The 13,872-nt window shown below is 44.3% G+C and overlaps 1 protein-coding gene across 1 annotated transcript in view; it reads right to left on the reverse strand.

Moving 5' to 3' along the window:
- brf1a (BRF1 general transcription factor IIIB subunit a) overlaps positions 1-13,872 on the reverse strand; it is a 100,253-nt gene that overhangs the window by 48,793 nt on the left and 37,588 nt on the right. Inside the window, exons 10-12 of the mRNA XM_078289488.1 lie at positions 13,186-13,225; positions 12,340-12,433; positions 9,998-10,290 (exon numbers count right to left, since the gene is read on the reverse strand). Of these exons, the coding sequence (XP_078145614.1) occupies positions 9,998-10,290; positions 12,340-12,433; positions 13,186-13,225 (427 nt within the window). The remainder of the gene's footprint in view (positions 1-9,997; positions 10,291-12,339; positions 12,434-13,185; positions 13,226-13,872) is intronic.

Below are 13,872 nucleotides of genomic sequence, written 5' to 3' on the forward strand. Positions count from 1 at the left end.
TAACAAACGCTTTGTAACAGGATGCTCAATGCACCAGCTTTTAAACTTCCTGTTTGCCACATGTTGGGGCAACTGAGCGTGCCCCTGGTGTCGGGTATGAACACACAACCAGGAAGTGACGAATCAAAACTTCAGAGTGAAATCCAAACTTCAATCTCCTGACCAGCAGCAGAGAAAGCTGGACTCTCCAGCGTTAGATCCTCTCCTCTCTCCTCTCTTTGGCTTTCTTCGACGTTTACTGACCTCACCGCACAGGATTTCTGGGTATTGAAGTTCAAATTTTTCAATCGGTTACCTCTCCTTGCCTTTTGTAGCCACCAAGGTGCAAAGTTGCCTCATGCAGCTTTAACAAATGTGTTGAAAAGTAACAGAATTGTGTCTCTCCCAAAAACCAGACACACAGATGCGTTGAGACTGACAGCCCCTTTAAAGAGTGTAAGCGCTGCCTTCCTTATTTTGAATTAAAGTTGATGATCAAAGAGATGTCCCGTCAATTCGTCCCGCTTCATTATCTGGCCTATTTTCCAAAAGCCGTTTGTTAAAAAATAAATTACCATATTTTCAAACTTCTGCCTGTTTTACATCACAAGAACAGGATAAATAAATCATCAGTATATTTTCCTCAATGGTCTGAATTCACAATGTAAGCGGCTTATCTGGAAAATGAACTGAAGAGCACTCGCATGGATAAAGAAGAAGGGCACTTTCTGATCCGTCATGGCAAACCTCAGTGGTGCCGCTGAAGAATTTAAAGAATGCTGTAATGAAGACGAGGACTGTTTCATGTGTGGACGGCGCGTGAGAATCAAACATTTGTAACGTTAAAGACACGACCGCCACAGGAATGCTCAGCCAAAATGCAGCCTGGGCCGCGGAAATGAATCAGAGCTCTGTGTCTCTTTCGCACCGAAACCGCCGCTCATCTGCATGAAAATATATTAAAACTTTCTATGGGAGTCGTCTGAAGAGGAGCAGTCCAATCAAAAAAAGGAGAAATCCACACTCGGATACTCTCGCGCCGTTAGGTCTCATCAATCTTGCGATGTTCGAGGCATTCCAGGAGCGGTTCGGTGACGAAGTGTCGCAATTTCGTTTTTTGGAGTACCGACGCTCCCTCATCCCGCCTGCCATCTTGCCTCTTGTCTACTTCTACTTCAGTCAGTCATTTCCTGCATTTCATTTCCCAGTCGAGAAAAAGTCAGTCACACCCCCTTACTCAAAAGCCCATCGTATCTCGCGGCTGCAGTGCATTCTGGTCTCTCTCCTGCTCCTGCGGGTGAGAGAAATTGGTCTCTCTCCTTTTCTACGATGGATTTCTCCCTGTGTGATTGTTGAACGTCTCTCGGTGCAAAATGGCGGCTCTAGAAAGAAGCCCCTCGCTCTTTGATTCTGAGGGACTGACGCCGAAACCTGACGTTTACCGCTGATGTTTTAGATCGCCGAGACATTTTCTGCTGTCAAACTCCAACGTAGCTGCTGGAAACATCTGGACGTGATGACATGTTGTTTATGTTTGCAAGCTACATCACAAATACTTGTTTTTTTAACAGTGTTCAACTGTTTTAGGGGGGATTCTTTCTTTAAGTTTCCAAGAACGCAAGAATACCAAGTGGAGAAAGAGTGACCAATCCTTTCAAGAAGTGTGGTATTCTAACTTTAAGCGTTATTATCTTTGCTGAGCATGCTGTATTCATGTAGTTGCACACAAACACACACACACACACACACACACACACACACAGAAGCTGCCAAGTACAACCAGTCTCCTACTGTTCGACACTAAGCAGCTCCACTGGTGCCATTTAGAGGCTAGCTGCCTTGCTCAACGGCTCCTCAATGATGGTTGTTGAAGGAAGGGTGGAGTGTTTCTCATTCACTTCCCTCACAACCAGCTGGGGGTTCGAACCTGAGACCTTCTGGTTACGAGCCGGCCTCTCTCACCTTTAGCCCCCCTGCTGCTGGCTCCAGAGAATGAAGATTTAAACACTCGCTCTGTGGCTTGGCAGCAGGAACACAGGAGCTGTGATTTAGCTCGACGCCAGAAGCCCCGCCCGCGCGTTTCCTCCTGCAGCTCCGGAGGAAGGTCGACTTGACTAAAGACTTTACGATAAAATTCAATTTGAATTGATCCAACTGTGCGGAAGTCTGTTCCCCGCGAGAAGTCGTACCGCTGTAAATTACCTTCTCTCAGACCTGGATGCCCACCGTCCGCTAAGTGCCCAGACTCAGAACCCCCGCTTGCTCTCTCAAAATATCCCCAAATATCCCTACCTGTTCTCCCTGGCTCTTATTTCTTCACCCAACACGGTTCATCTAGAGACTCAGGAATATTTCTTACATCTCTTGTCTGGACACCATGGCTCCGACTCTTGTCCTCCTCACTGTTGGTAATCTCAGGATTTTCTTATTTTGAAATTCCATACTTTTTTCCAAACCTTATTTTCTTAACTGGATTTGAAGATTTTGTGCCAGTGTTCAATGTGACGCATGCTGATAACGGCATGGCAAAACCATAAACTAGGACGTTTCACTGTGTAGCTGAAGATTATTCTTCACTAGCGCTGCAGCTATATTCATTATCGATAATTTTAGTCTATAAAATGTCAAAAATGATGACAAATGCCCATCACAAGTTATCAGAGCCCAAAGTGATTCTTAAAATTGCTGACTTATTCTGACCAGCAGCCAAAAAAACAGTAGTCTTCATTTCCTAACAATATGAAGCTGAGAAACGTAAGAAAATCTTAGCATTTGTGAATCTGTAACCAGCAAATCTTTGGTATTTTTACTTGATAAATGAAAAAATTATTGATTACCAAAATTATAAACGATTGATTTTCTGTCGATCGACTTATCGATTGACTGATTGTTTCAGCGCTATTCTTCACAACAAGAAATATCATGTGAAATGGCAGTGGGTCTGCAGCTTGACTAATGTGCACATCTGACTGCAACAACTATATTTGACCATACTTTTCTGGATTTTTATGACTAAACACAAAACATAGCAGGACCTGGGTGGGACGCCTGCTCAAATGTAACCTAAAAATAAACGTCTACATCCTGCAGCATGTGGCGGGGGGGAGGGGGGGGGGGGGGGCTCGATTGTGCTGGCTGTGACGCAACACCCAGAGGCCGGTGATTTCCTGCCTTTGCCCGCCTGGTAAACGGCGGCTGTCATCTCCCGTCAGGCTGGCGGCGGCAGACGAGACGGCTTCGCTCTCCTTCCCCGGGCCAGAAGACGCACATCATCTCCAGTCACAGCTGAATCCTGACGGGGGCTACAGCCATCTCACCAGAGAGGCCGACTACTGCTGCTGCTGCCTCTTCAGCACACACACACACACACACACACACACACACACACACACACACACACACTGCTTGATTTCATATTCCAAACCACACTGATGAGATGCACAGGCTGCTGGTGCTGGTGCTGGTGCGGTGTTTGTACCGACTTGCTGAAAACACATGATTGGCCGTCCGCGGAGAGCGAAATGGGCTTGAAATAAACGTTAGATTGTTGTTGTTCCTCTTCTTCTCCTGGTGTGTATCAGCGACGCCTGTCTCCCTGCGCTGTCATCGCCTGTCTGTCTGCCATCCAGTCTAATCCAGTTGCTCCTCCTCCTCCTCCTCCTCCTCCTCCCCAGCTTCCTTAGAGAGGTTGTGTCCATCCGGCCATCTGTCCGTCAAGCTCTACTGTACCGCCCCAGGCATTGTAAACACCCCCCTCCCCACACACACACACACACTTCTCCTCCTCCTCTCCACTGAAGCCACACACTCAGGCCTCCCCAGCTGTCTCAGCAATAGGAGTGTAAATGAGCAGAATGAGTAAAGGGGTGAATGTGTCAATAAAAAAAAAAGCAATAAGTTAGTACTTATTAAAGGGGCAATAAATATGGATTTTACTGCCCCATAGCAAACGACGACCATAATATATATGTGGAGGTTTGACAGGGTTGTTGATCAATACCAATGACTCAACAATTCCTCAACCACCTGCTGAGATCTCTGCCTTTCAAAACTCACTTTCCGGCCCGGACTCTGATTTGGAACAAACACTCCCGACCGTTTGCATTTCAAGAAACTCCTCTTCCTCTGCCGCCATTTTTAACCGCTCAACGATAAAGGTCGGCGCTACGGGTGAACGATCGGCATCACAAGATGTTGCAGCTACAAAGGCTAAAAAGCCAAATGAAAAAGCAGTTTTACTATTACAGGGTTTAGCATGGTGATTCATTGCCTCTTCACGAGCGATTTTGCTGGATCTCTGCTCTAATTAGCTTTCTTACTCATACTACTCACTCACTCACAAGCTGTGCCAGAGACTCGTCAATGTTGTTGCCATTCCTGCTGTTCACCAATAGAGGCTGGAAGAAGTCATAGATGGCCCTTTAACTTATTGTGAGTAATTATTATCTGTCTTACTTCAACATGGATGGTCTCTCTCCTGCTCCTGTGGGTGGAGAAACTGGTCTCTCTCCTCTTCTACGATGGATTTCTCCCTGTGTGATTGTATGAACGTCTCTCGGTGCAAAATGGCGGCTCTAGAAAGAAGCCCTCGCTCTTTGATTCTGAGGGACTGACACCAAAACCTGACGTTTACGTAGACGTGATGACATGTTGTTTATGTTTGCAAGCTACATCACAAATACTTGTTTTTTAACAGTGTTCAACTGTTTTGGGATTCTTTCTTTAAGTTTCCAAGAACGCAAGAATACCAAGTGGAGAAAGAGTGACCGATCCTTTCAAGAAGTGTGGTATTCTAACTTTAAGCGTTATTATCTTTGCTGAGCATGCTGTATTCATGTGTTTTAGATCGCTGAAACATTTTCTGACATCAAACTGATGGGAATATCTCAACGTGACGTCACATTGTTTATGTTTGGCCAGTTATCTGCTGGAATAAGATATTTTTTTCCTTTAGGGAATGCCAGTAATCAAACGAGTGGCTGAGTGTCTATCCACCACATTACCAAAAACACGACACAACAGAGCTGTAGGTCTACTTTCATGGTTGCGGCTGAGGAGGTGAAGTGAGGTGTTGCTGAAGCAGAGGAGGAGACTTTGCATTTTCTTTCAACCTTGAGCGACTCCTCTGTGGACAGACGGAGATGAGACAGATTCTGCTCATCTAAAAGACTACAATTGACTCAGCAGAGCTGCTGTCAGAGCAAAGATCTGTCAAAGAGCTTCTCCCACGCCCCAAAATGCTGAGAGCTAGGATTTACTTCAGTAATTGCCGTTAGTGTTTTTGAGATAGAGAGGGTGGATGGTAAATACTTTTTAGGACAACAACTCGGGAGTCTGGGGAGCGATGTCGGTTTTCTTCAGTGCAGCCTAACACCTGTAAAATAACAACAAAACGGGGTGTGAAACTGAGTTCGGTCTTAGGAATGGAACTGATTCTTCAGAGTGCAAAAGGCTCTCCTGAAATCCAGCGCTTCACACCTGAAAAAGCTCTTTTCCCAGACGGTCTTGGGCCATAAAACCGGCAGAGTGGGTTGACAAGAGGCGGGGAGCTGTGCTCACTGAGGTAGTTAAGGTCAGGGCAAACGTCATTGATTGAACTAAGTGCTCCGTTGAAAACAGTGTGCCTCAATCAATGCCGTCTCTAATGGTACGGGGCGGCGCTCCCCGAAGACCGGGGCTATAGACGAATGTGACAAAGTCATCCGGAGGTGCTGGAGTCACGTTCCTCCTGCCGGCAGACCGGCCGCTCTCAGGCTCAGTTTCTCCCCCGATACCCAAGTAAATAAAAATGCCATTACTCAGACATGCTATCGATGCGGCAGCGGGGTAAAATGGGGTGAAAGAAGGAAAAGAGTTTAACTAGGGATGCACTGCTGCTGCTGTTTCACTGCCAATAGCATTTCCAAAGTATATAATCTTTGGGAAAGAAACCCCTCAAGTTCCCACATTTTAAGCTTCAGCAGATACAAGAACCAACCACATCCATTACTTTTACCGAATAGGGACAAAGATAATTAGTCTGGGCTCACTGGATCAAAGTGATTGAAATATAATCCATTTTCCTCCAATAGAAAGATGTAACATGCTTCTGTGAGCAAAAATGGCAGGAGAATCAAATAAGTTCAGTTTGATTCCAGACACGTTACAAATGGCTCAATTTTTCAATTTGAGAGATTGACCGTCCTTTTGTGTTTGTTTGTGTAAACGGAAGAAAATCAAGTTGCTTTGATTTGTAACATGTTCGACACATCTGGTACTTTAGCCTAGTTTTAGACCAGTATCTGCTACCAGTATTCATATACAAGTATAACCCAGTTAAACTGCTGTGGGCTTCTGGTTCTCCTGCAGCTCTTCTCCATCTTCCCCCAAACTGGACTGACTGCTGACTTTGTTTCAAAGAAGCCCCGCTGTTTTCTTTTTTCTTTCTTTCTTGTTCTTTTTTCCTGAGAGAAACCAAAATTACGCCCTCCTTCACTTCCTCTAGTGCCCTGCCCTTCACTAACAATGTCCACAAACCAAGACACACACACACACACACTCGAGTACACAGATGAAAGCCTCGGCCCTAATGACAAGGTACCTTGTCCACTTAATACTTCAAAGATTGAGCTGGGGGGGGGGGGGGCAAGACACCCCGTCCCACTCCTGACAAATCCACCACAATTAGCCGAGGCTTGAACCAAACCAGAAGCAACCTGAATCCACAGAACCGCCATCTGCACAGAGATCCATGTAACCAGCCTCCAAACAACAACGAAGAGGGAGGAAAACAGTTGCTGTGGACATAGAGATGCAACACGCAAGCACACACACACACAACATATGTGTCAGCACGTGTCCACATGTACACACACCAGTCACGCACATTTATTGTGTGTTTTGTCGGCATTTCTTTTACCTCTGGTTCTGAGTCTTGACGATATTTCTTTTACGTACCCGTCTGATTTTACTTTCTGTTTTGCTGTTATTTCATCATTTCTATTAAGATTCTTTTATATATTCAGCTGTTCTTTTTGTTGTGAAGCAATTTGTAACCATGGTTTCAAAAGATGTTATATAAATAAAGATTTACTTCGGTACCTGCTTACATAAACAGTTACACACACAAATACAGACACAAGCACGGACAAACAGAGGTTACGCACAAATACGCAGGTACACACTATACACACACATATGAACACACAGGTCATGCACATGTGTTCACAAGTCTGTAGACACACACACAAGTCACACACAGGCGGAGACACACACACACACAGAGGAATGACTGGTTCCCTCTAATCATATTGCTTCCCAGTGAGATCAGCCTCAAATCCCACTGGCCACCAAATTAAAACCCTTCAATCACGCCGATTTTTCACGTTTAATACACATTTTCTCATTCTTGGCCACAGAGGATGAGGTGAGCGAAACACCGACCCGGGGCAGATGACTCAGGATCACATCACGCCGTAACAAAGAGAAAGAAAAAAAGAGAGAGAGACGAGTCTACAATTAATTTGAAAGCGTATGATTCAGGCACTCACAAGTGATTCATTCCAATCTGGTAATGGTGGCTCTTCTCATTCTAACCTCGCCCTCGCCGGTTTATTCCTGTGACGACAGGAGGGTCAGCGGCCTTCTGGGAAATTTTCATAGGGTTTATGGGCTGTTTGACCTGAGCTACGGGTGTTTTTTCGGGAGACGGGGCGGCCTGGTTGGGGCGCAGCTTTGCATATATGTATGCATGTGATATGCAAAGAGATAAATGGCTAATAAAATTGGTGTAATATGGTGATTGAGTGCTCTAAATGACACAAACACACCATTAAATCTATTTCATTTATCGTTTTGTACAATACATTCATATTTTCTAGTGCTGTTCTTGTTTTTAACTGCTAATAGTACTGCTTTAATATATGCTTATTGCCTATTGTCTGCTGCTTGTGTCTGAATATGCCACTTTACTGTTATTGTTTTGTTTTTGTCTGTCTGCTATTTGCACCACACCAACTTACCAAGCTAAATTCCTCGTATGTGCGTGTGTGTGTATGTACCTGGTGATAATAAATCTGAATCTCCATTTTCGGCGTTTAGTTTAAATCCTTAGAGTGTATAAAGGAGTGAATGTCTTGCTTAAGGACACTTGGACAGGGAGTGAATATTGATGGACACACACTGGCTGCTGCAGGATTCACACCTGTGACCTTTCAGTTACGGGATGTTCTCTAACCATTAGGCCCCCTCTCCCTCCCTCCCCCACCTCCCCCCTTCTCCCCCTCCATCCATCCATCCATCCATCCATCAAAACACACTTCACCTCCCAACCCCGTCCTCTCATCATTCCCCATCCTCCCACTCAGAGCCATAAAAACGCAGGTTTCCTCATCAGGACAGATGTATCTGCGCGGCACCGTTACCTCACATCCATCAACACCTCTGCACACGCTGCACCCGGAGCGGGGGGCGGGGGCGGAGAGCGTCCCACTCGTGTAATTAGGTAATTATAGGGAACGTATGATGGAGCCCGGTAAAATTGTATTTTTGCAACTGTTAATGTTCTCTTGTCACACTGGCTGAGGGTGCGATCGCACCTGTAGTTGGTTTTCTTCAGTCTGAACCACAGTGGAAAAGTTCACTTTGTTGCATTTTTGTATTTGGCTCATTTAGCCTCACACTGACCAATTACAAGTGAACCAGGACTTGGAAACAAAAGTCACATGGGCTCACAAGCAGCTCGTTTATTGGACAGAGTTTTGGAAACCCGTCATCCTGCAGGTTAGAGATTTTGGCGGCGAGGAGTCGAAACAAATCTGATTCCAGTTCCTGTAACTTTAGCTCTGCATGATGGACTTGTCCGTCTCTTCTTCTCTGATGAAGAAGCAGCTGAATATGAGCATCAGTCCAGACTTCATGTTGTTCTGCTAGGCTTCAGGCATGAGGAACTGCTGGCTCTCAGATGTCAACATCCATCTGCTTATACCCATAAACCCTTGTGTTTTGGGGTCATTATCTGTAGTTGGTTGGATTACGTTCTAACTCCTAACGAACCACGGCACAGTTCTCTTGTTAGAGGATTGAGATTTGCATTTTCAGGTGTTTCGGTGCCGTTATTTGGTGCCACCAGAGTTCAAATGGCGTTGTTCTCTGGAACAAGTTGCAGTCTTTTGGCACAATCCACGTGTCAAGTGTCTCAAGGGTTAAAAGTTCTGCTTCAACAAGTCTCCTGCCCTTCATCTACATCTCCCCTTCATGTCTGAAGTGGATTTAAAGGGTGAAATCAATACAGGATCATAACTTTCACATGGATTCAACAGCTCAGTCAATTTCATGGAGCCAACATATGGAGTTGGTCCTAATATTTTATTATTGTAGCGTTTAACGTGAAATGGAGCCGCTCGGGACGGATTAAATGTTTCAGGGTAATTATAACAATAAAAACCGAGAGAGCGTTCTTTAACCTGATTATGGGTACGTATGACGGTGATGCAACAGATACCAGACACAGTCAAGGACGATCGGCATCACCGGAGTATCCATAATCACACTAAACATCGTCCTCAAGAGTTTTATGGCTTCTATAAAACTGTTATCAACTCCTGCACTGCCTGAGAAGTTTTCTTCAACCAACCAGCTTCTTAAACCTGCTACCTTGTGTATAATCGACATTTAAATACTGCGGTTTTACCTCTCATTTGGCTGCATGATACCGGTGACTCATCAAAAGTATAAAAAAAAAGTGAACATTATAGAACAAACACATGCCATCCACAAAAAAACAAGAAAAACCTGAAAATAATGTGTGGAGACGGGTAGAAGGGCGATCCAGGCAAATCCATTTTCTGCTAACAAATGAGATTATTATGCCCGAAAAATCAGCCATTTGTGATAAAACCACGACAAACCCCAGTCTAGGTAATCTAATTTCTGGTAATACAGAACCAAATGGGATTGTTACGCCTAAAAATCAGGCATCTACGATAAGCACAACAACAGAAAATAAATAAATCAGAGTGACAAATCAGGCTGCGCTCACCGTTCTCCTTCCCCTCTCCCATGCAGTCGCTGAGGGACTCGGACAGGCCGAGGCTGGCTGCCGTGGGCATCGGGCCGAGGATGGACTCCAGCGACGGGCCTTTACGCCGCGGGACGCCCTCCTCGTCCTCTTCCTCCTCCTCCTCCTCCTCCTCCTCATCTGGTCTCTTCTGCTCCAGTTTCCTCAGCGCCTCCAGAGTGAGCTCCCTGAGGTCTTTGCCGAAGTGCTTGGCGACGGCTCTCAGCTCCTCGTCTTCGTCCTGGTCGTCGCCGTCGGCCATGTCGGACAGGATGGAGGAGGCGTCGTCGTCGTCGTCATGCTGGGAGTCTGGGAGAGGGAGAGGGGGAGTTCGATATTTTGGTATACTGGAAATATTTACATACACTACCAGTCAAAAGTTTGGACACGGCACATTTTCCTTTATTGTTTCTATTTTCCACATTTTATAATAACAGTAAAGACATCAAAACTATGAAATAACACAAATGGAATTATGCAGCGACCAAAAAAAGTCTTAAATCAAAACTATCTTATATTTTAGATTCTTTAAAGTAGACGCCCTTTGCCTTGATGGAAAGGCAAAGGCTTTGGAAAGAAATTCATACATAGGATTAACTTCACTGTTTATATTTGTCTAAGAAACACATTTTAAAGCATTTAAGCAGAAGCCTTTAGATGAAAATGGTTATAAGAGAATGAAGAACATAGTACATTCAATCAGGTGGATCCAAAGTTTTGACCGGTAGTGTATTTCATTACATTTACAACAACCACTGTAGCTGAAAACAGTCAAATAAATTGCCATAAATGCAATAAAATTATTTTGTTATCCAAGTCTGTGACACTGATAATCGTGATTATCAATCATAATAAAGCAAAATAATCAGCATAATAATTTTAGCCATAATTGCGCAGTCCTGGTTTCTAGTTAAAATCCATCCTTTCATCAGTTATGATTAAATATTCTCACGCAGAGTTTAGCCCACAAGTCAGAGAAGCAACTTGATTATTGTCACTTTCAGGAGAAGCGAAATGCCGCTGGAGCTGAGAGAGTCGAGGCAGCTGGCAGAGCAACAAGCCTGACAGTGACAGCCTGGACCCCCGCCCCGCGGTGTGCAAGCAGGGGATACGGTGTGTGTGTGAGCGTGTGTGTGTGTGTGTGAGACAGAGAGAGACAAAGGTAGAAAGAGATAAAAAGAAAAGAGTGACAGAGTGTGTTCTCATGTATGTGAGTGAGATAAAAGGGTGAGAGACAAAGAGACAGAGTGGGCCTGTGGTGTGCGTGTGTGTGTGTGTGTGTGTGTGTGTGTGTGTGTGTGTGTGTGTGTGTGTGTGTGTGTGTGTGTGTATGTGTGTGTGTTGGAGGGCTCTGTGAGATGAAGGGAGAGAGGGAACACAACACAGCGGCTCAGAGTTTTCACCATGTCTGATCTACTTCAGTGAACAGTACTGCATCATAACCTTAACAAGCCAATGTTTCTGCTATAATATTACTACTGGGCCGCTCCACCAGGTAAATGTTATGGATTTATTACAGGTGCTGTGATGCAGCAAGCCAGTATTCAAATCTTCTGGTGTTTCTCGATATAGTTTTACGTTTACGTTTTAATAAACACTCGACTTAATGCAATGTAGAATTGGCTGTATGCAAATAATGACTAAATATATAACAACCAGGCTAGAAACAGAGAGCAGCTGAGTCAGCTTGTTGTGGTGTGGCTGTAGATCCATTCAGTAACGTTCTCAGTAAAAGTGAATAGTGTGATAAGGTGGATTTGGTTACTGTGACACAGTAAACTGTCTTGTCTTTAGCCCTAGTCTCTACTCCAAAACACTCTGAGTTGTAGCTTGAGAAGAGTCAGCTCAGTTAACCTGAACAAACTGTTAGCTAGCTAACTAGCCGGCAAACACACTGATGTTAATGTGAACACGCTAACGCTAGCTGCTGCTAGATACGTTAGCTAGTGTGCTAATCAGATGTGTTAACAACAAGACAGTGATGGTTAGCTAGCTAACGAGCTGACAGCAGTTTCCGGTCAAAAACAGCACAAAAATAAACCGTCAAAATCAGACCGGAGTTTAATAGTGAGCTAAAGTTGCAGTAGTTAGTCAATGCTAGTCTCATTAGCTTATACTAGAGTGAAAGACTAGTGCCTGAAAAAGATGAGATACCGAGCTCAGTGAACAAAATGTCAATAAAAACACAGGACAAACAGCTGTTTATGGACACACACTGACTTGCTGTGGGGATCAAACCTGTGACCTCTGGGTTACAGGACGGTCTGTCACACCACTCACCCCCCCCCCTGACCACCAGTATCCCCGCTGCTCTGTGTGTCGTACCTTCCCTGGTGTAGGCGGCGTACACTCCTCTCAGCTTGGGCCTGCAGGTCTCCAGCTCTGTGTCGATTTCATCCTGGTAGCTTTGAATTTCATCTGTTGAAGATAAAGAAGAGTTACGGCTGTGACTCACCATCCAGGGATAGGATCCATTTTCAGGGGGATTTTTCCAGCATTTCAAGTCTAGATTTACATTTTACACTTAAGGCATTTAGCTGGTACTCTTATCCAGACTGAATCCTGGATCAACGACGTTACATGCAACGAAAAGTAAGCAATGCAACAGTACAAAGCAAACACTTGGATGTGACAAATATCCCCATGTCCCTAAAATGATCATGCATGACAGAGAAGTGCAAAATGAGATTGCAATTTTCCTGCTTTTTGTGTTCCTGGCAACATTGCTGAGGATTCTTCTGAACTTTTGCTAACCCTTTAAAATTACAGCTCCCTCATTTCCATAATTACAGTATAATACATCAGTAACAAAACATAATATATGCTTAATTACATGTTGTTGTGCAGAAACTCTTATGTGAGAAGGAGCGACGTGGGGAGCCGCTTTTCTCTCTCTCTTTGCTACAGTGTTTTCATTTTTTCTCTGAGGCTTAAGCAGATCCAACAATCTGTCTGGTTAGCGTTTAGTCAAGGCCGGCCAAATGACAGACCTGTTGGTGAAAACAAGTGTAACCAAACTTTTTCTTTGTCTGCATGGAGAATGTGAGTCCAGCTACTCTGAAAGGCTGATGGAATTTCATTCTGCATATAAAAAAAAAGAAATGAAAGCAGTCTGAAAATCAAGACGCCTTTGATGTGATGGCAAACCGACAAGGATATCGCATTCATACCTTGAACGTCATCCATCTTTTTCGCCAACTCAATCTGCAGCTAGAGGGAGGAAGATAAAGGACAGAAATTGAATGAAAGAATAAAAAGCTATTCCTACTCCAACGGTGACTACAGGGAGAACGTATTAGCAAGTTAAATGTCTGACAATAAAGACCAGAGCACCTCCAAGCCTGTGGGTGGCTGGCAGCCGCAGCCTCAGAAATACTTTTGTTCTACAAGTACATAACATCAAGCCCGAGTTTACTTTGGTGTAGTGAGACACAGCTGAAGTACCTGAAGTACTCTCAACTGCAAGTACATGAAGTAATCACACACACACACACACACACACACACACACAAACAGAGCAGCGCTGTGTGAGTGTCAGATCATTTTCTTTCTACTATAAGCCAATGGATAAATATGATTTTAATCCTTTTCCTCAGTGTGGAAACCTTGTATCCCCAGATTTTGACCCCCCAAATTTTTGTTTTTCCCCCAAGCCACCAAGAGAAATCCGTCTGCTGATGACTGAGCAGAAGCTACTCGATAAAAGGAAGTAAAAGTTATTAATGTGAGAATTAAACTTTAACGATGACTCTTCACAACTTAGCTGTAAATTCTCACACGATGACTATATGACTCTGTCGACTCCATATTTGATGTCAACATCACGGGAAAAATGTATTATTTATTGGAAATACATA

This window comes from Centroberyx gerrardi, chromosome 17 (assembly GCF_048128805.1).
Source record: "Centroberyx gerrardi isolate f3 chromosome 17, fCenGer3.hap1.cur.20231027, whole genome shotgun sequence".
Lineage (NCBI taxonomy): Eukaryota > Metazoa > Chordata > Actinopteri > Beryciformes > Berycidae > Centroberyx > Centroberyx gerrardi.